The sequence below is a fragment of the Pelobates fuscus genome, chromosome 1 (genome assembly GCF_036172605.1).
Source record: "Pelobates fuscus isolate aPelFus1 chromosome 1, aPelFus1.pri, whole genome shotgun sequence".
NCBI classification, from domain to species: Eukaryota; Metazoa; Chordata; class Amphibia; order Anura; family Pelobatidae; genus Pelobates; species Pelobates fuscus.
Genome location: NC_086317.1, coordinates 471,696,916 through 471,717,048, shown reverse-complemented (window position 1 = coordinate 471,717,048; position 20,133 = coordinate 471,696,916). Strand labels below are relative to the sequence as shown.

General features: G+C 39.2%; 2 protein-coding genes across 2 annotated transcripts in view; one reads left to right on the top strand and one right to left on the bottom strand.

Moving 5' to 3' along the window:
• Positions 1-3,948, bottom strand: part of MRPL48 (mitochondrial ribosomal protein L48) — a 377,463-nt gene extending 373,515 nt beyond the window's left edge. Inside the window, exon 1 of the mRNA XM_063431776.1 lies at positions 3,944-3,948. The gene's annotated coding sequence lies outside the window, so the exon portion shown is untranslated. The remainder of the gene's footprint in view (positions 1-3,943) is intronic.
• FAM168A (family with sequence similarity 168 member A) overlaps positions 1-18,968 on the top strand; it is a 112,101-nt gene extending 93,133 nt beyond the window's left edge. Inside the window, exons 5-9 of the mRNA XM_063431766.1 lie at positions 6,447-6,572; positions 8,985-9,127; positions 12,054-12,228; positions 13,494-13,624; positions 14,406-18,968. Of these exons, the coding sequence (XP_063287836.1) occupies positions 6,447-6,572; positions 8,985-9,127; positions 12,054-12,228; positions 13,494-13,606 (557 nt within the window). The 3' untranslated portion in view covers positions 13,607-13,624; positions 14,406-18,968. The remainder of the gene's footprint in view (positions 1-6,446; positions 6,573-8,984; positions 9,128-12,053; positions 12,229-13,493; positions 13,625-14,405) is intronic.
• The last annotated feature ends 1,165 nt before the right edge of the window (positions 18,969-20,133 follow it).

Here is a 20,133-nt window from a genome sequence, read left to right as displayed (position 1 = left end):
TGCCCCCCTAACAAGTCTACAATACCTCACACAAGACCTGACCCTAGACAAATGGACAGAGAGGGGGATAGTAAGGGTATCCCAAATTTTGGAGCAAACGGGAATAAAGCAATTCCCCGAACTTCAGCAGACGTTCCTCCTCCCTGGTAGGGAACTCTTTACCTACCTCCGTGTGAAGCACATACTGCAGGGCGTCGCCCACGCGGCATCTGACACCCGAGTGCCTAACATGTTTGACTCCCTATGCTGCAACCTCAAAACCCCAGCAAAGCCGCTCTCCCTCTGCTACCGAAAACTCCTAGAGGTGGACAAACCAGATAAGCTAAGATACATGGTGCAATGGGAAAACGAGCTTAACTGCACACTAGATGTGAACAAGTGGTTAGCAGCAATGGCATTGGTAAAAAAGTCCTCGCACTGCCTAGACCATGTGGAAGCTGCCTACAAACTCTGGATGAGATGGTATCTCACCCCTCAGCGATTGGCTCTGATATACCCAGGTGCACAGCAGACGTGTTGGCGCTGCTGCAGGCAGGTGGGTACCATGTGCCACATATTCTGGCAATGTCCTGTGCTGACCACCTTCTGGAGCCAGGTACAATCGCTCATAGAAACAAGTCTACGGAAGAAGCTCCCGCTTACTCCGGAGACCTACCTACTACACATGCTGCCCGCAACTCTCTCGCACTCTGAGGCGGCGCTAACAACCCACATCACATTAGCGGCCAAACATTGCATAGCCTCCCTCTGGAAATCAACTATGGCACCGGGAATACAGCAGGTGGTTAACAAGGTGAATCAAACACAGCAACTAGAGAAAGTATCACACACAATCAAAGGTGCCTTAACACGTTATAACCAAATATGGTCCAAATGGTCAGGTTAGCTGAATCTGGACCCAACATACTTGTGGGTCCATCAGCCACCCCGTCCCAGAAGTCAGGGCAATGCGAGACTGAGCACTCAACATGACTCCCTTAAATCTCACGAAGAAGGCAATGGCGGCTGAGCAGAACCTGTGCGAACTAAGAGTGTGAGTTGAGACAACGCTCTGAGATAGCACTCTAGATGGTGATGCAGCATTCCAAACTCCTCCCCCCCACTCACATTCCCTTCCCCTCCCAACACAAGTTACCCCCTCCCTTTCGTATCATATTTTTATTTTTAAACCCTTCCTAGTACTCACACACGGTATCCAAAATAGCCAGATTTGGCTTGCCTATATACCCACCAGACTACAGCGATAACACACCTGCTGCCATCCAATGTTCCTACTCCCTTTATATGTGACTTGCAAAACGAGATATGGCCGTAAAGCTGCACTCTCTGTAACATCTGGTTAAAATATACCATGGAAGGATGTTTATAATGTTTATAATGTTTATCTGTTATACATTCCGCTTTGAAAGCAATGTGACACAAATGCTGAAACACACAATAAAAACGAAATATTTAAAAAAAAAAAATGCTTTTGTGAAGATTTGTACAGGTCATTGGCTTTAGTCTCAATTTTGTATGTTTGCTTATGTCAGAGAGATAAAAATAAAGGACATTGATGTTTTGAACCCCCTACTGATGGAATGAAAAATCCAGGCATCCCATTATTTTCTGTTGGCCTTGATTCAGACTTGGATGGCAAGACTACAGGCTTCTCGGTGGTCGCAATAATGATATACGTTAGATTTTTCTGTTAATCACTGTTTGGTCGCAGTCCAGTGCAGCAGGCAATATTGATGTAACTAAGCTGCATGCATACAGGACAAGCTAGAAGATAGATGACCCCTCCCATTTTTGTTTAATGCAGTATGTAGATAACACACTAAGAAAACTAAAATAAAGCTAGCAAAATTAAAGGTTCTATGCTTTCTTCCTTGCACACTCAGCACCAACAAGGAATCCATTGCATAAATGACTGCTCTCCACTACAAACGTATGCAGGTAGCTCTGTGCACTAATTCACTAATTCAATCTACGCTCAGCCGCAATGATTTCAATGAATTTAAAGTTCTGTTTACAGTTTGCTTAATACGGCCCTGCTAATGGAGTGTCTCAGGTATTGATTGATAAATGGGACTCCCTGGTGGGGTATATTTGAAAGTACCAGTGTTTGTGAACTGCTCTGAAAATATTGCAATTTATCTTCAAATATAAAAAATATCTTCAAATCCTCATTCCCACACGCCAGTAGCAGAATACAGATCTTTGAATATTTTCACTTGTTTTTCAGGTAACCTAAATAGGGGTAAAGTTCCAAGTTCGTTACCAATGCTAGTCTGGAATTATGGACTAAGGGCACGTATTGTTTTTTTTGTTTTTTGTTTTTTTTTCGGTAAAAAATAAGTAAGTTACAAATTACTTTACAAAACAGGAAATATCAGAAATTCTAAAAAGGAGCGCTTGTGTGATGGAAGATTATCCGATTATCCTAAACCCCACCAAATAACACCATCTACCTAGAATTTTTTTTTATCCAGTCACATAGTCGCAGCTACTCTAATGCGCAAGAAACTTCCATAAAATCTTAACAGTAGAATACATCATCTGACTATTGTGGGATGAACAATCTCTTTGGAGAGCTACCTAAATAAGTTTTGTTTCTTTTATTATTTAAGATCTGCTTTGATTTAGACAATTGCTCATTTTGTTTGTTCATTTTAATACTCCCTACCGGGCCTATAACGAGAGATCTTCAAGAGGCCGCATGCCATGATTAATTTGGACCAGTATAGGAATCTGTGTAAGATAACCGTTTGAAAATGTCAGCCCCAGCAGGATAAATGTCCTGCTAAAGGTTGCACTGTGTGGGTCCACAGTACCGAGAGGGTTTTATCAGCTGCCCTGCTCTGTATTTTCTTTACCCAGATTGAATATATTTCCTGAAATTTTTGGCATGCAGATTATACAGTATATTTTGTGTCTTTCCCCCCCTTGTTCTTTTAACGGACAAAAAAAGTGGAACATTTGAAAAAGCAAACTTTTTGCAATAAAAAAAAATGGCATCCACTACATTAAGAGACGGTGTTGCCAAAATCAGTAGAAAAACACCCCACTTCAAGTTGTTTGTTGTTTTTGTTTTTTTTGGGGGGAGGAGGGAATTTTACTACTCCTTTTTTAACCGTAAGTATCCTTATGAATATGTGGGAAATGGTGCAGTGTTGCCACAACTTTGAAAGTAGAAAGCAATGGCTTTTTAAAAAATTCATTTTCACTTTTAACGGTTCAACAATTCATACATTAAAACTTGTATTATTTTTTTCATTTCCGGTCTGTAGTGTTTAAGGGGACACTATAATCACCATAACCACTTCCGTTTAATGTAGGGGTTCTGGCATACATAGCCTGTACCTGCAGGGTCAGCAGTGTAAATGCAACTTTTTCAGAGAACACTGCCTTAAAGAACACTAAAGGCACACAAACTACTTAATCTCCTTGAATAGATAAAGTGCCATTTTGTTTTATTCGTGCAGTGTAGAAACAGCAATGTGTTCTTTGCAAGGTTAAACACACTTCTAGTGGCAGTCTGCAGACAGCCTCTAGAGACACTCCTGCTGCAACAAGAGAGTTTGGATGTTGAACATAATCAAATCCCATATTTGATTGGATGAACACTGCACTTGCGCTTCTTGTCCCCAGTGCTTCTCTGTGAGAAGCATTCGATTGTACGAAAACAAAATGAAATGACACTTGCCGTATGACTGCGCAGGAAGAGGAGCTGGCTGCAGCACCAAGTAAGTCTCAACACTTGAAAATAGGTCAATAAAGATTGGGGATCTCAGTCAAGGAGTCAGCATGAAGACCATCGCACTGCAGGATATAAAGTGATTTTTATTCATTTATTTTTATTTATCTTTTGCCCTTGCAGAGGGTGGGGGTTGGAGTGGTCACAAATTTAAATTAGGAGGAGATTAATAATATAGCATTAGGAATACATGTTTGGATGTTTACTGGCAAGCCTTTTTTTTTTTATAAATAAACTCTAAATAATAAAGATTTGTAATTCTACTATGTTTACACAAATAAACAGCATGTTCTACAGACAGGTCAGCTATAAAGCTTTGCATTAAAGTTAAAATGCAAGTGCCACTTCTCTGTTACAGTTTGAGCTTAAATTTGAAATTCACTTTGATTTCTCACTATTGAATAACTTCTGTGCCGGGGAAGGCACTCATTGAGAAGCCTCTGTGCTGGAGCTGCAAGTATGAGAGGCAATCGTGGCTTCTCAATGAACTATACGAAAATTCATTGAGAAGGAGGAAGGCAGGAATGCATGCCTACCATTTCTGTTGGCTTTGTTCTGCTTGACAGCTAGGGAGATGTTTCGGCAGACTTTCTCAATACTTTTAGAAACTGTCACAAATGTGGCAGGCTCCAGATATTATAGCAAACCGTGGTGCTTTTTGTGTGTGGTGCTTTAAAGGGACTCTCCAGTGCAAGGAAAACAAACCGTTTTCCTGGGACTGCAGGTCCCCACTCCCTCCCACCCCCCCATCCCAAGTTGCTGCAGGGGTTAAACCCCTTCAGTGACTTACCAGAGTCCAGCACCGATGTACCTCGGTGTTGGATCAGGCTCCGCCTTTGCACGCGCCTTAGACGTCTCCATAGGAAAACATTGAATAATGCTTTCCTATGGGGATTTCGGCAATGCTGGAGGTCCTCATAGCGCAAGGCGTCGTTATAACACACTTTTCGTGTTCTATGAACACGGAAGTGTCATCTAGTGGCTGTCTAGTACACAGCCACTAGAGGAGGACCTTAACTTACAAGTGTAAATACTGCAGTTTATGAAAACTGCAATAATTACACCTGCAGGGTTATGGGTAGTGGGAATTGGCACCCAGATCACTCCAATGGGCAGAAGTGGTCTGGGTGCCTGGAGTGTCCCTTTAAGGTGGCTTGGAGCAGCATTGGGTAATAGAGGATTTCCTTTCCAACAATGTATACTAAATCCATCAGTGGAAATTTTACTGCTTAATTGGTAACAACTTGCATAAACAAGACTACTTCTGTGTGCACCTCTTTACGGTTTGCGGACAATCCCTGCTTCTTCATACAATCTGTGAAGACCTTTCCTGAGGGACAAAGTGCACCCAGCAACGTTTCCTTAAAGTTAATCTGAAGGACTATTCAGAGACCATGATTTGGCTCTAAAAGTGTTTGTAACATATCAGCCTATGAGGCTTTGGAAATTGAGCAATATTTGCTGCCATTTCAGCACAAAAGGAAAAAGCACAGGTAAAACGGAATTTTACATTTACATCAGCCTGTGATATTAAGTTTTTCTGTAGCAGATTCCCTATATAAATCCACTTCATGGGTTCACAACAAATAGTTCTTGAGCTGACATTACTTCCAGAGGCAAGATTGAAGCGGCTGTAGAAAGTTTTGCCACACAGGACACACATCCTGTGAATGTGCCACATTAAATGCTACTACCAGTGTTGGCCTAAGTATTTGAGCTTGATTTCATACAGCGGCTGAAATATCAGAATCTGCTAGGGGGGGATGTTAGCAGACTTTTTGTCCATATAGCCTGTTCTACTGCAGCCTCTGTTCCTATACCTTAAAACTTCATACATCACATATGTTCAGACTTTGTGTTGCAGTAAAGACACAGTTTTATCTAGCAGACTGTTTAAAGATAAGACACTGTATTTCATTTGTCTTGCTGTTTGTAGCTGATAATTGTCACTCTTTTAATGTTCATAAAGGGAAGCCGGTTGTAAATTAAATTTTTTTTTATTTTTTACTACTGACTAATTCCAATTGGTTAAGTTACCCTTCAAATATATATTGGGTTTATTTTTTTTTTTTTAAGTGTTAATTATGATTAATTTATATACATCGGTATTGTAAACCGATATTACAGGGATCAATGTATGGTTGCAGAGATACATTGGAAGCAGGTTTTAATGTGTTTCATTGTGTTCTATACCCGCAATATGTATGAGCTGTTAGTGGGCAGAGCTTTCTGTACCTTAGACTTGTTCAAAAGCAGTGGCGTACACACGACCCATGGGGCCCCGGTGCGAAAATTGATCCCCCAGCCTCCCTACCTTTGGGAGTGCTGAGGGGATTCCCTTGGATCCAGTGGGGCTGCCCGGTGGCCGGTCCTGCAGGCGGCGAGGGAGCACTGATCCTCTTGTTAAACTCCTTCGTGCGCCGCTTACTGATGCCAGAGCCGGAATGACTTCATATTCCGGCTCGGGCATCAGTGCGGTGCTCGCGAGGGAGCTGGGCAGAGAGCGCTCAGGGGAGAATGCCTCGCTAGCCCGCACGCCCGGTGACACCAGGGCCAGCCTCAGTGGGCCCTGACGTCCGGGCCTAGTCGCAGCTGCGACCGCGGTATGTACTCCAGTGTTCAAAATGTTGGTATACAATATGTCTTGCGTTAAACCTCTGATGTTTAATCACGTCTTTCTTTTTCTATTTTTTTTTTTTTTTTAAAGCAACACTTCTGATGAAACAAGCTTGGCCGCAAACCTCTTCATCATGTGCCAACGAAGGCACCTTTCACCTCCCCGTGGATACTGGGACAGAGAATCGAACTTACCAGGCTTCATCAGCTGCTTTCAGTAATTAACTTATTTTTGTCTATTTAATTTTCCTCCTTTATTGTAATTACGGAGTGCATTGCAAGCCTAGTACAAATTCTGTGCCCAAGTTTCTGCCAGACATTTCAGTTGTCGGCAGTGATATACCATGTATTTTTCCATGCCATGTAGTGCACAGCCTACGCAAAATATTCATTTAGTTGCACTACTTTTTAGTTTTTTCCATGGGATTCCAGTGAATGAAGAACATTGAGTTATTTAAATTCAATGCATTGGCCGTCATGTTCAGTGGTTTGCAGACAGTAATCTCTTAAACATTGTTTGGTCTGGCTCATTTTTAGAGTGTTTCTTGCTTGAACCCGTTGAAAATGGTTTTACAGGTTCACTTCTGTAGCAAAGCAGACATTATTCATAGCAATGTTAAAGAAAATACCGCTTCTATGCAAATCAATGTACAAAAAAAAAAATGTTGTGCTTAAGTGATTGAAAAAGGCACTGGCCGCTGCATTGTTCTTTAGTTTTTCTGTTGTCTAAATTAGGGAATTACTGAGCTGTGTGCACGAGCCGGACCTTTAGAAGTCTGCTCTTGCACAGCCCATTAAACTTGTTTGTATCCCCTTTACCCCTGTAGGTTAAGTGATCTGTAAAGAGGATGTTTAGGGTTACTCTGAGTTCATAGCACTAATGGGATTTACTCAACAAATATCGAGTCACAAAATGCCTTCCCTGTTCTGCCCCATTTTAACTTAGAAACATAGAATGTGACTGTAGATACGAGCATTTCCGTCCATCTTGTCTGCCATATTTTATACATACCTTCCTTAGTCCCTGGCCTTATCTTATATCTAGGATAGCCTTCTGCATAAGCCATGCGTGCTTTAAACTCCCTCACCAGGTTAACCTCTACCACTTCAGCTGGAAGGCTATTCCATGCGTCCTCTAAACTCAGTAAAGTAATAGTTCATGATATTATTTTTAAACCTTTGCACCTCTAATTTATGACTACATCCTCTTGTTGTGGTAGTTTTTCTTCTTTTCAATATAGTCTCCTCCTTTATTGTGTTAATTCCCTTTATGTATTTAAATGTTTCTATCATATCCCCCTTGTCTTGTCTTTGCTCCAAGCTATACATGTTAAGATTCTTTAACCTTTCCTTGTAAGTTTTATCCTGCAATCCATGAACCAGTTTAGTAGCCCTTAACTGAACTCTCTCTAAAGTATCAATATCCTTCTGAAGATACGGTCTCCAGTACTGTGTACAGTACTCCAAGTTAGGTCTCACCAGTGTTCTGTACAATGGCATGAGCACTTCCCTCTTTCTACTGCTAATACCTCTCGCTATACAACCAAGCATTCTGCTAACATTGTACCTTTTAAGCCATCTGAAATAATGACTACTAAATCCCTTTCCTTAGATGAGGTTAGTACTGTATCAAATAATCTATACTCTGCCCTTGGGTTTTTACGTCCAAGATGCATTATCTTGCACTTATCCACATTAATTGTCAGTTGCCACAGCTCTGACAATTTTTCTAGTTTATCTAAATCATTTGTCATTTGGCGTATCCCTCCTAGAACATCAACCCTGTTACAAAACTTTTTAAATTTAGCTAGCTATTCTCCTTATAAAAGTCACAATGTGCCTAGCCCGCTGACACCTTTTCTGTCAGATGTTAAACAGTTTGTATCTCTTGCTCTGTAAATTGAACTTTAAAGGACCACTCTAGTGCCAGGAAAACCTACTCGTTTTCCTGGCACTAGAGTGCCCTGAGGGTGCCCCCACCCTCAGGGTCCCCCTCCCGCCTGGCTCTGGAAAGGGGAAAGTGTTTAAAACTTACCTTTTTCCAGCGGTGGGCGGAGAGCTCTCCTCCTCCGATCCTCCTCTTCTCCTCCCCGTCGGCTGAATGCGCACGCGCGGCAAGTGGATTGCATACAGTCCTATCAGACTACAGTAAAGCTTCAGTCAAGGGACATAGATCAATAGCATGGAGGGCGCATTTTGTGTTAACAATTTCCTTGAAATAATTTACTGGACTGAACTAATGTCTTAACGTGTCTGTAAACAGGAGAGAAATAGTTATACATCTAGCTGCAAATGTTGCCATTCATAACAAATATTCTGATCTCTCTTCACATAAATCTCTAAAGGCTGCTTTAGTATTTTAGTTTATACAGCTCCAATTAACCATTTGAGGTGGAGAACCCTGTTCTCTACTTCCACACTGTAACAAGCAGGACTATGTTAAATGGTTCATATTCTGGCTTCTTTTCATATACTTTCTATGCTTACATGGTTTGGTAGGGCCTATCTACACACTTTCTTGTCAGTGAAAGAAATATATTCTGTGTCCTTTGTTTTTAATTAGATGATATGAATTGGTATATGTGTCTCTCCAATTTATTTACTTCATTTTGTTTTTTCTTTATGCTAGGGTACACTGCCGGGACCCCATATAAGGTCCCCCCAACTCAAAGTAACAGCGCACCTCCACCCTATTCCCCGTCTCCAAACCCATACCAAACCGCAATGTACCCCATCAGAAGTGCCTACCCCCAGCAGAACCTGTATGCCCAGGTAAGATCAGTCAATAGCAAGCCTTATACAATATATGCTTCATTTCAGATCTCTTATGTGTGTCTCACAAAAGCAAGATATGACATAGGATTATATGGCCAACCCGGTGTCTCAGATTAGCAAAATATAAAATACAATTTATATGGTAGCACAAGCAAGGTGTGACAATGGATTATTTGACCAGATACGGGGACCAGCTGTCTCACACAAGCACGTTATAACATTGCATTAAATGACCAGCTACGGGTGGTAGCTGCCTCTCATACATAAGAGAGGACATGGCATTATATGACCAGCTACAGGGGTCTGCTGTCTCTCACACAAGCAAGCTATGACATTGCATTATATGACCAGCTACAGGGGTCTGCTCTCTTCACACAAGTAAGATAGGACCTAGCATTATATGACCAGCTGTGGGGGCCAGCTGTCTCTCACAAGCAAGATCGGGCGTAGCATTATATGACCAGCTACAGGGGTCAGCTGTCTCTCACAAGCAAGATATGACATTGCATTATATGACCAGCTACAGGGGTCCGCTTTCTTTCACACAAGCAAGATAGGACATAGACAGCGGACCTCTGTAGCTGGCCAGATAATCCTCTTACACAAGCAAGATATGACAAAGTATTATATGACCAGCTTCATGGGTCTACTGTTTCACACAAGCAAAATAAAACATGGGATTATATAGGCAGCTTCAGAACTCGGCCCTGTGTCTCACAAACTAGATATGGCATAGGAATCTAAATACAGCTCAGAGGCTCAATCATCAAACATGTAACAAAGTATTGGTTGGCTAATTTCTTTACTTGATGTTAGTATTCCACTGGTTCCTGCTGACACAATTATCAGCTGAGCTCCTTTCTTTGTCTTGGGTTTTTGTTATAGCTTTTTCTTATTGAATGTATGTACATACTGAATGTTGTAGAATACTTTCATATAAGTTAAAGATGGTCAGTGAGCTGCATTCTGAACTGTGTAACAATAATTTTAGATTGTTGAGAGCACTTCAGTCTAGCAAATAAACGTTTTGCTGTTATTGACCCACGTACATTAAACACATTTTAAAGGGTCACTATGTAATAAAGTGGTCTTGGTGCCTTGAGCCGGGTCCCTCCTTGTTTTAACCATGTAACTGAAAACATTACTGTTTTGCAGAAGCGGCAATGTTTTCATTGCAGGGTTAACCAGCGTGAGCCAGGTCATCTAAAAGACACTATAGTGTAGGAATACACATTTGTGTATTGGAATTCACACTTTAACGAGCATGTTTTTTTGTTATATTTCCCCTGAATACATACATCTAAATGCAGGGTGTTTACTTTATTCATTTTGATACATCCAGAATCCCCTAAATATTATCTTGTAACCAGTCTTGTACGAAATGCAGATTCGCTGGTGATTGAGCACTGAAAGTGAACATTACTATATTGAATTATCATGCAGCCTTTTTAAAAAGAGCCCTGTAATAGTCCGAGATTGAGTAGACTCTGAGTAAGGTAAACCTGTCCTCATTAAAAACTATGGTGTTTTAAATGCAGTTAAAAATCTTCACATTTGGTGCCCAATATGCAAGCAAATGTGTAGATTAAGATATATTTGTGTATAATTTTTTTTTATGGCACCAGCAAACTGGATGCTGTACGTAGACATAATGCCACCTCCGTCCATGTCAGTGCCAGCAGGGGGAGTGCCTGTAAAAAGAAATTTAAAACAGTTTAAAATAACGTTATATATACTTAGATCATATATTTATTAGGTATATACACATACACTGTCTGCGTGTATTTTAATATATAAATTAATATCAAATTACACGTAGAATAATATTGGAGATATATATATATATATATATATATATATGTGTGTGTGTGTGTGTAAATACGTTAAAAGATAAAATAATAAAATATGTGTAAATTTGTTCTAACTGTATTTTAAAATTTATATATATATAGATATCAAAATACATGTAGAACGAAATAATGTGTGTATGTGTGGGTGCACATAATATGAAAGAGGTGAATTCAAGTTTTTGTTTACGTTTTGTTTTGATCATAACTTGTACATTTGGCTCAGTCCTTAAGGGGTTAAAATGTCTCTTCTGAAAGCCAGTTTAACCACATCTCTTCTGATAAATGTAGAGCTATTGTCTAAATGAGGTCAGAAGTACACAACCTTCATAATAAGCTGATTTGGGTGGAGTTGCAGTTTGAGTCCAAGTTTAAAAGCCCTGCTGTTAGTGTCCGGAACTGGGATGCTCTAAATATGTCATCTTTGGGTACAAGACCAAAGGACTCTTCTCTACAATGTAATTGCCTTCATTAAGGTCTCTTAAAATGATCACACAGTTTAATGTAAACTTTTTTTTTATTATTATTTAAAGGATTGTTCCTATCTAGTCTCCTATACAAGTACAAATTATGTTCTACACCATTTACTGCACTAAATCACTGACAAGAAAAATGCACAAAATAGTACTCTGGTCGTGTCTTGTATCTGTGATGTATTCTAAATGATCGAATAAATGATGGGCCTAACTAATGATTGATGTTATGAAATTGATATTGCAAACGCAAAAGTGAAACTTTTGACAAAACATTCAAATGGTTGATCCAGAAGCAGCGGAAGGAGCACAGGTTAATGGCTCCACAACCATTGTAGCCCATTTAGTGCAAGATTTGAAACGAACATTACATTTATCTGAACCTTCTAAAGAAATGTGAGATTGTATACAGCCTTTCATAGACATGGAAACATAGAATGTGACGGCAAATAAGAACTATTCGGCTCATCTAGTCTGGTCAATTAAGAATATTATATTTCAGAATATCATAATTATATGCAGTGCTATTTGTCTATTCTCGATGCATTCTGTGGAGTCTTGTGGTATAGATGATTGTATTAACATTCTGTTCTCCTCTCCTAGGGAGCTTATTATACACAGCCAGTTTACGCGGCACAGCCTCATGTCATTCACCACACCACAGTGGTTCAACCAAACAGCATTCCTTCTGCCATCTACCCGGCTCCAGTAACTGCACCTAGAACCAACGGTGTGGCCATGGGAATGGTTGCTGGGACCACTATGGCAATGTCTGCAGGTATTGTTCTGATTTCCACTGATATAATAGCCAGTATTCATGAATTTGTTATTTTATTCTATAGTTCTATTCTATAGTCTGTCCCTACAGGCTTTTCAATGTAAACTCTGCTGTTTCAAAGAAAAGGCAGTCTTTACATTGCTGCCTAACACTTCTAGTGGCAGTCACTTAGACAGCCACCAGAGGTGTTTCTGGGTCAGTGCTGCACGATGTACAGGACCTATGTTCTGCATGGAGACGCTGAATGCCCCCCATAGCGATGCATTGATTCAATGCATATCTACATGGAGAGGCTGATTGTTGCAGCATGTCTTTTGTCGTGCATATGCAATAGCCTCCCAATATTTTCCTATAAGAAAGCATTGGATTAGCTGAGATCAAGTTTGATGAACTTGACCATGGAGGCAGGGCCAGCAGCTGCGAGACCAGTGCGTGATGGAGAAAAGGTAATTTAAATACCTTTTAACTTCATTCTTATGGTAGATGATTACCTGAACATGCTTGTATTCCTAACACTAGTGTTCCTTTTACGGAACAATGAGTTAAAATCACAAAATGAAATGCTGGTTTTCATAGGACTTCACACTGCCACTTGCATCCACCCTCAAGTAGTTACTTCCATATACAGAGATGTAGTTTAATCTATTCAGCAACTTCACGCTGCCAGCTGGGAGCCTAGCGAGCAGCAACACGAACATCTAGATAGCTTGTTTTGCCAATGCCACATTTGACTGAGCAGAATGAGGACCAGAATAATAATCTATGGTCATATCTGCAGTGCTGCTCACTGGGCGCCCTAACATGAACTTGTCGCCTAAGCTGAGTATTTATTCTTTTCAGGAGCAGTAAAAAGCTTAGTTAAACAATTTCTGTATTGAAGTAGCTACTAGAGGGGGCAGTACAAGTAGCAGGTTGTTGCCTGCTACACAGATTGCAACTTGTATGCCGTTAGAATTGGAAATCTCTGCCACACTTGGGTTATGGAAGCAGTGTTCTGTAGACCTTAACAGGGACCTGACCAACGTGATATATTTACATGTCTGTCCGTGTTGTCTATTATTATAGTGGCTGCTGGTCTTCCTGCAGCTCAGCTTAATAACCAGTGCTGTCAGTGACTAAGATGTGGGTTCTAAGTAAGAATGTATGCCAGAATTGTATGTTTTCCAAATTTCACAAGAGCTGTATTTGTAGCCCATTGAAACACAGGCCAATTGTTGCCTGTGTTTAAAACGCAATTTTAATGCAAACTATCTTTTCTCCATTAGGCACATTGCTGACGACCCCTCAGCACACTGCAATAGGTGCACATCCAGTGTCTGTACCCACATACAGAGCCCAAGGGACTCCAACATACAGCTACGTACCACCCCACTGGTAAAACTGGTGGCCTATCCATGTAAGTTACTGCTAGTGGCACAGATACGGGCTGTAGTGCAGTACGGGTTCCAATCTGTCTCAGCGATGTCTGAGATTGGACAATATCAACCTTTTGAGTATAATTTTTGTTCATCTGCAAAGTGACAGTGCCATAAATAATTATTTACAGGAATGTTCTGCCTTGTGCAATACTGCTGCCATTAGTGTAAAGTTATGATTTCTTTTTTATATAGAGAATACAGCATAAAAAGCTTTATAGAAATATTTAGAACATACCCAGCCTTTACTTGTTTACAATAACTTTTTTGCATACTTTAACTATATTACAATCAAAATTCTTTATTTTGCGCCTACATTTTCCGCAGCACTGTACAATATGGTAAACAAGTGAATTATAACAAACCCCAACGGACATACCTGAATAGTAGGTGAAGAGGGCCCTGCCCATCCAAGCTTACTGCCTTGCACATTCTACTCTACCTTTCCTAATTGTCTGTACAATTGGTATTTTACATCCCTTTAACTTATTTTTTAATCCCAACGGTGCCAGTGGTTGGTACTGTGAGATTTACACTGATAAAAGAATGTCTTCCAAGCAGGCAACGTATCTTGCTTACATGGCATTTATATACCTCTATATCGCCATCTAGTGGGCTGCATCCCTCACATTTTGTTTTTGCGGTTTTATAAATCATGGTCAAACGATGTGTTTCTAGTTTATCCCTGCCATCTAGTGGTGGGTATTTGCTAATTAAAGCACCAATCTTTCAGATCTTTCATACAATATCTTTCTGTTTCAGGTCTGGAGTCAAACATTGTATGCAACCTGCTCGAGTCTTATTCAGGTGCTGGGACAAATCCACATCAGCACCAACTTTGTCTGCAAGAACATAACATGGAAACACAAAAGTGCAAGGGTCACTTTATTATTCTTTAGTGGTTTTTTTTTTTTTGTTTGTTTTTTTGTTAAAAAGCTGCTTTTCGTAAACATACCTTTTTTATTAATGTTGTTTGCCCAGGTTGTGTACTTGTTGTCATTAATTTTGAGCAGAGGAACCGCATTACCCTCTAGGGTTGATAAAGCCTGCTGCTTGCTCACCCGTTGCACAAGCCAGTGCTTGTCAGTTTTCGTTTCAATCTGTTACTGCAATGTTACTTATATGGCTTTGAAAAGGGCGAGTACCAATTATGGTTTTAATCTTTTTTTTTTTTTTTTTTTTTTTTTTCATAGTGCAACTAGAACAAAGAACACTAAATGTTGGTTGGTTTTTTTTACATATTTTTTTTTTTTTTTTTTTCCCATTCCCTGACATTGGGTTAGTTTTGCAAATGTTCATAAGAGCAGTTCATCATAATGGTGTCTTCCAATATGATTGCAAATAGTTAATGTCTAAAATAGTATTAGGATGGCGGAGTGATGCCCTTTTTTCCATGTACTAGTCATTACTGTGGCAAAGGACATACTCCAAATTTATTATCACAAGGAATGTTTTTATTTTTGTTTTGAGTTTTTTCCCTCCATTTTATTGGTTTGTGTTTTTGTTTGTTTTTTTTTTTTTTAACTTGCATTGAAACTCAAGGCTGCTACACTGGGTTTTCTTAGAGAATACTAGAGGGATTCAGAGTCGCAATTTTGTATAAAAAAAAGCCACTGATATCTGTATAAGCACAAAACCACCTGTTGTATGTAATTGCCCTTTGTTTATTTTTTATTTTTTTTAGTGGGAGGTAATATCCTCCCACAAGTGACGGCTCAGAGATCCATTATTATAATGGAAAACCACCTACTTTATCAAACCAAATTGGGTTAACCCAATCTCACCCGTATGCCAATACACCGACTCATGTGTTAAAAGGAATTCTATGCTGGGAACGTTTGTGATGGTGTTTTAATATAGATGATGACTTGTCTTTTTTTTTTTTGTGATGAAACAATGTTATAATAGAAGGCCTAAATGTCCGATACATACCCAGCTACTAGTTTGCATGTGCAGGGACTATGTTTAGGCTGTGATTATTCTGTAATGTACAGTAGCCCTCTTGCTACCAAGTATCTACCTTTCCAAAAAAAATGGTGGCTGTCATGCATAAAAGGGAACCACAGTTTAGTGAATAACTTCCCCTAATTCCAGCAGATCTCTCGCTGGTGCAGCTTTTAAAAACTCGTCCCTGTGTGTATGGCATGGTTTTCAATAGATCTGGCTGACTTAAGTGAATGTATGGTGCGCCAACAGATATACAAATAAAGTGTCTGACAATTTCCCCTTCCTTTCTTTATCATCTAAATCATATGTACATTATGTATCCATCCACTCACCAGTGTCTCCTGTTTTGGCCTCATTAATGGCCTCCCCCCTTTTTTCTTGCAATACATTTAAATGGTACCATTCCATTCTACGTTTCGGGGGTTGGTTTTTTTTTTTGGTCCTGAATTGTGATGCTGATCGTCCTGTACTTTGGACCAAAGATCACATCTACGTGGCGTACAAGTCTGATTTTCAGAAATTTATTTGGATCTCTGAAACGAAATCCTATGTAATGAAGTCCATTCTTTCATTAGTACTTTGCGTGCCAGAACATTTGCTTGTTGCTCGCTCCTCCCTGCACTGAGATTTAAATTACACTCTCAGTTCTTTTATCTGTGCAAAGACATTGGTACCTTATGTTCTGAGCATATAGAGACTGCATACTCTGTGTTTACTGGAGCCCACAGCTAAAGAGTGATTTTGTTCAGATTTCGCAAAGATAAAAGCACTTAATCATCTGACTGTGTAAAAAAAGCTAATCAAAATAAAAAATATATAATCTTCCCCAGAAAACATTTTATTCAGGGAATGTAGTCACTTGACATTGACAGATTAGCTTTGTCCAGGAGTTTAAGAACAGAATGGCACATTTTGAAAATGTATTAAAACAAATTCTGCTTGACACTAGTTGGTAACTTGAGTGTAGTTGCTAAAGGACAGGCAGCATCCAACAGTCAGCCAGGGGTTTCTGTTTTGTGAATTTTGTAAATTACAGCTTGAGATACAGGATTGCGGCCCCCTACTTAATTTCATGCTGTACACTAATGCATGTAACTAAGATTCTCTGAAATACAAAGCCAGTGTCATATTTACTGTGCTTGACCAGTTTCATGTGAGGCCTGTTCTATTTGTTTGATATATTGGTGCAATACACATTCGGATCTCCAACTACCACCCATTATCATGCAGCCTCATTTGAGTTGCATTTGAAACCTGGCTCATGGGAGATAAAGTAGAATAGCTACAGAGTTAGTTAGTCCAGCCCTGCTTTTTATGACTGAGTTCCATATTATTGTGCATTTCTAAGTGCACTGAATGTTTTGTAAAAAGGACCAATTCTAGGACAATATTCTAAATGTGTAGCAATCATCCCGACAGCTCTACCTTTAGAATTGGGCTCCAGATTTGCCCCTTTGTACATATCTGTCCACGTATAAAGCTTATCTGAACAGTGCAGAATTTGTAAATCAGAGTGGTGACTGTCAGCTCAAACCTACCTTTTTCATACGGTTTCCCCTTCTCTTCCTCTTTCAGAATCTTTTTTTATTTTATTTTTTTCTGATCTAGTTCTCTATAAAACCTAAGACAAAATAGGGACTTCTCTTGTATTTTTCCTGCACTTGGCAATCTTATCAAAGGGTGGAGCTTAAGGTAAGTGTCATCCTTTGTTAGCGTGACACCCTTTTGTCACATTTGTCTGGCGTAGGAGAAAAACATAAGACAAAGTAGTAACTACTTTATGTTTTAAAGAGAAATAGTTGCGAAAAAATAAAACAGATTCTTAAAGAGGAAACAATAGGAGAAAGGTAAGTTTTGGATGACGGAGATACTTTAACAACGCAAGCTGAGGAGGATGGAAACAGGGTAGATGGCTTTGCAAGACATGGCAACGGGTACAGAACAAAATAGCAATAATTTGTTGCCTTCAGGGTGGTGTAATCTGTACATGGTAAAAAATAAACCTGTTTAGCATTGTGCATAATGATATGGCACCAGTGACAATTCTAAGGTACGAGTGTGAAATTACACCCACTCTGCTGCTTCCTTACATTGAGATTTAAATGGTACATTGATGGTTTGGAGCTATAGCAATATGTTTTGTGCAAATGAAGAAATACTTTTGACAAATGTGTTTAAACTTTTTTTTTTTTTTGCATGCGGAGGGGCCTCTCTTTCCCTCCGGCAGCTCTAGAGTTAATTTGAAGCGCCAATAAAGGCGCCTACATCAGTATTTGCTGAGAGAAGTCTCTGTGAATATTGGTGCACACAAATAGATTTGTAATTATATAAACAGTTTGACACATTGCCTGATCTGAAATTCAGGAATTAATTATTGTTGCTGTGTCAATTTTTAATAGTAATTATAAATGGTATTATCATTAAAGAAATGTGTGGTTCTCTTTTGTTTTGTCACTTAGTTTATTTGCATATACAATAATCCTTTGTTCCTGCCGTTCTCATCTAAAATTCTAATTTATTAAAGTGTCAAACTCTGATCTTTGCATGTAACCCATATGATTATCAGAAAAATAGCATACTAGTGTCTTATAATCTGTCTGTAAATTGCAAAGATTACACATGGCACAAGTTGTTTGTACACAGTGCTAGCTATAGTGTAGATAGTAGTTTAATAAAATTTTAGCTTCTGCAAGGCATAATCTGGAAGTGTTAGGGCTGCAATACACGTGTATGTAACTATATTCTCCCACAACACAGACCCCAGTGCAAATACCAGGTAAGTTTATCATATTGAAATAATTTGCTAGTACAGTACACTTTAAAACATTATTGGAGCTGACCGTCTGAGAAGAATATGGAACAGAGTCATTAATTACCTGGTGTCATGGAAACTAAAGTGTAACATTTCATTTAAACAGTATATGACTGGGTCATCCAGTAAGGGAAGCACTGAAAATAGTAATGGGCACTGTTTAAAAATTCAGTTTAAATCTGTACTAATTACAGGGAAAAGGATATTTTTTTTTTCTTTCTTTCTTTCTTTCTTAAATGTTAATCTGGTGAATATATTTTCAGAGGGTATAAAGGATTAAAGATTATATGGTATCTGATAGTTTATGTACACACGCTGCTCAAGGGTATTTATACAGACTTTGCTAGTATGTTTTGGGAAGGCAGATTCCCAAAATGATGGCAGATTAGGAACAAAATGGTCTGTTATTACATTTAAAGTGCAAGTGATTTTCTGTTTAATTTCATATTTAATTGAAAATTAAGTATGTCAGAAAACAAATCTGTATGTATGTATAACTTGTTCAATGCTGTACTGGGCACCAGGTGGATATGCAACATTAAAGGAGCACACATTATTTCCTAACATTTTTATTTTGTGTTTGCAAATGTGTTCTGTTTTAAAACTTAAACTTACATCATATTCTACTGACCACATAAAAGCAAGCCCATCTCCAGTTCAGCTTGAGTTTTGGTTTGGATGAATGAGTCCAGCTCAAGTCTGGTCCAATTTATATAGTGCAATCTAAGCACCCTACATACTTATGGTAGATTTAAATAAATGAAAGTAGCTGAGGACAAGGTGTATGTAAGTTGAAATACAATTATTGGGGTTTATGCATCAAACAGGGAATTGTTATAGGAATTGCAAATTGTTGAGATTTTTACCAAAGTCTTAAAAGTTGGAGAATTTAGACCTTAAATTAATGTTTCATTTTCCGCTTGCAACATTCTTGTCCTAAACTCCCCCTTTATTAAAATAAAGTGGAGAGTATCTCTATAATACTGTTAACTAGGCTGGGAAGTCTAGAGAGAACTCATGATTTAATACACCAATGATAAGTCTCGGTATTTGCATAATAGCAAAGAGGCACAATAAACCATGTTTCTCTTAGACTCTGCTAGAAATTGCGTGCATAGTTAATTACAAGTTTGGTCTCCAAGCTAAGGATCTATGGCTCTCACGTTTTTACCTCCTGCATACCCACCTCGTCTGCTTGCCCAATGAAATACCATCTATACAACTTAAATCATGTCATTAAAAAAAATACCCCACTAAATAAAGTAAGCGTCTGCTAAAGCCAACCCATGATCAATTGTGTCCAATCTGTTCACTGCAATAAAATGTCCCAGCCTAGTCTACAGTTTAGTTGAGATACTCCCACTTTTTTCATAAAGGATCTTTTTCACCCAGAGGAGAATCCGTTCAAACTAAGTTTAGGAAGGTCTTGTATTATTATTATTGCCATTTAAATAGCGCCAACAGATTCTGTAGCGCTTTACAATATTATAAAAGGGGGGGGCTTTAACTATAAATATAATGTAAAGAGGACCCAGCTTAAACGAGCTTAGTCAATAGGAGACATCTGCTTTTTATACTATGTTAAAGGGACACTCCAGTGCCAAGAAAGCATATCAGTTTTCCAGGCACTGCAGTGCCCCCCTTCTCCCACCCCCCATCCAATGTTCCTGAAGGGGTTAAAACCTTATATACAGGGAATTCATCTACAGTCACATGCAGAGAGGATACACG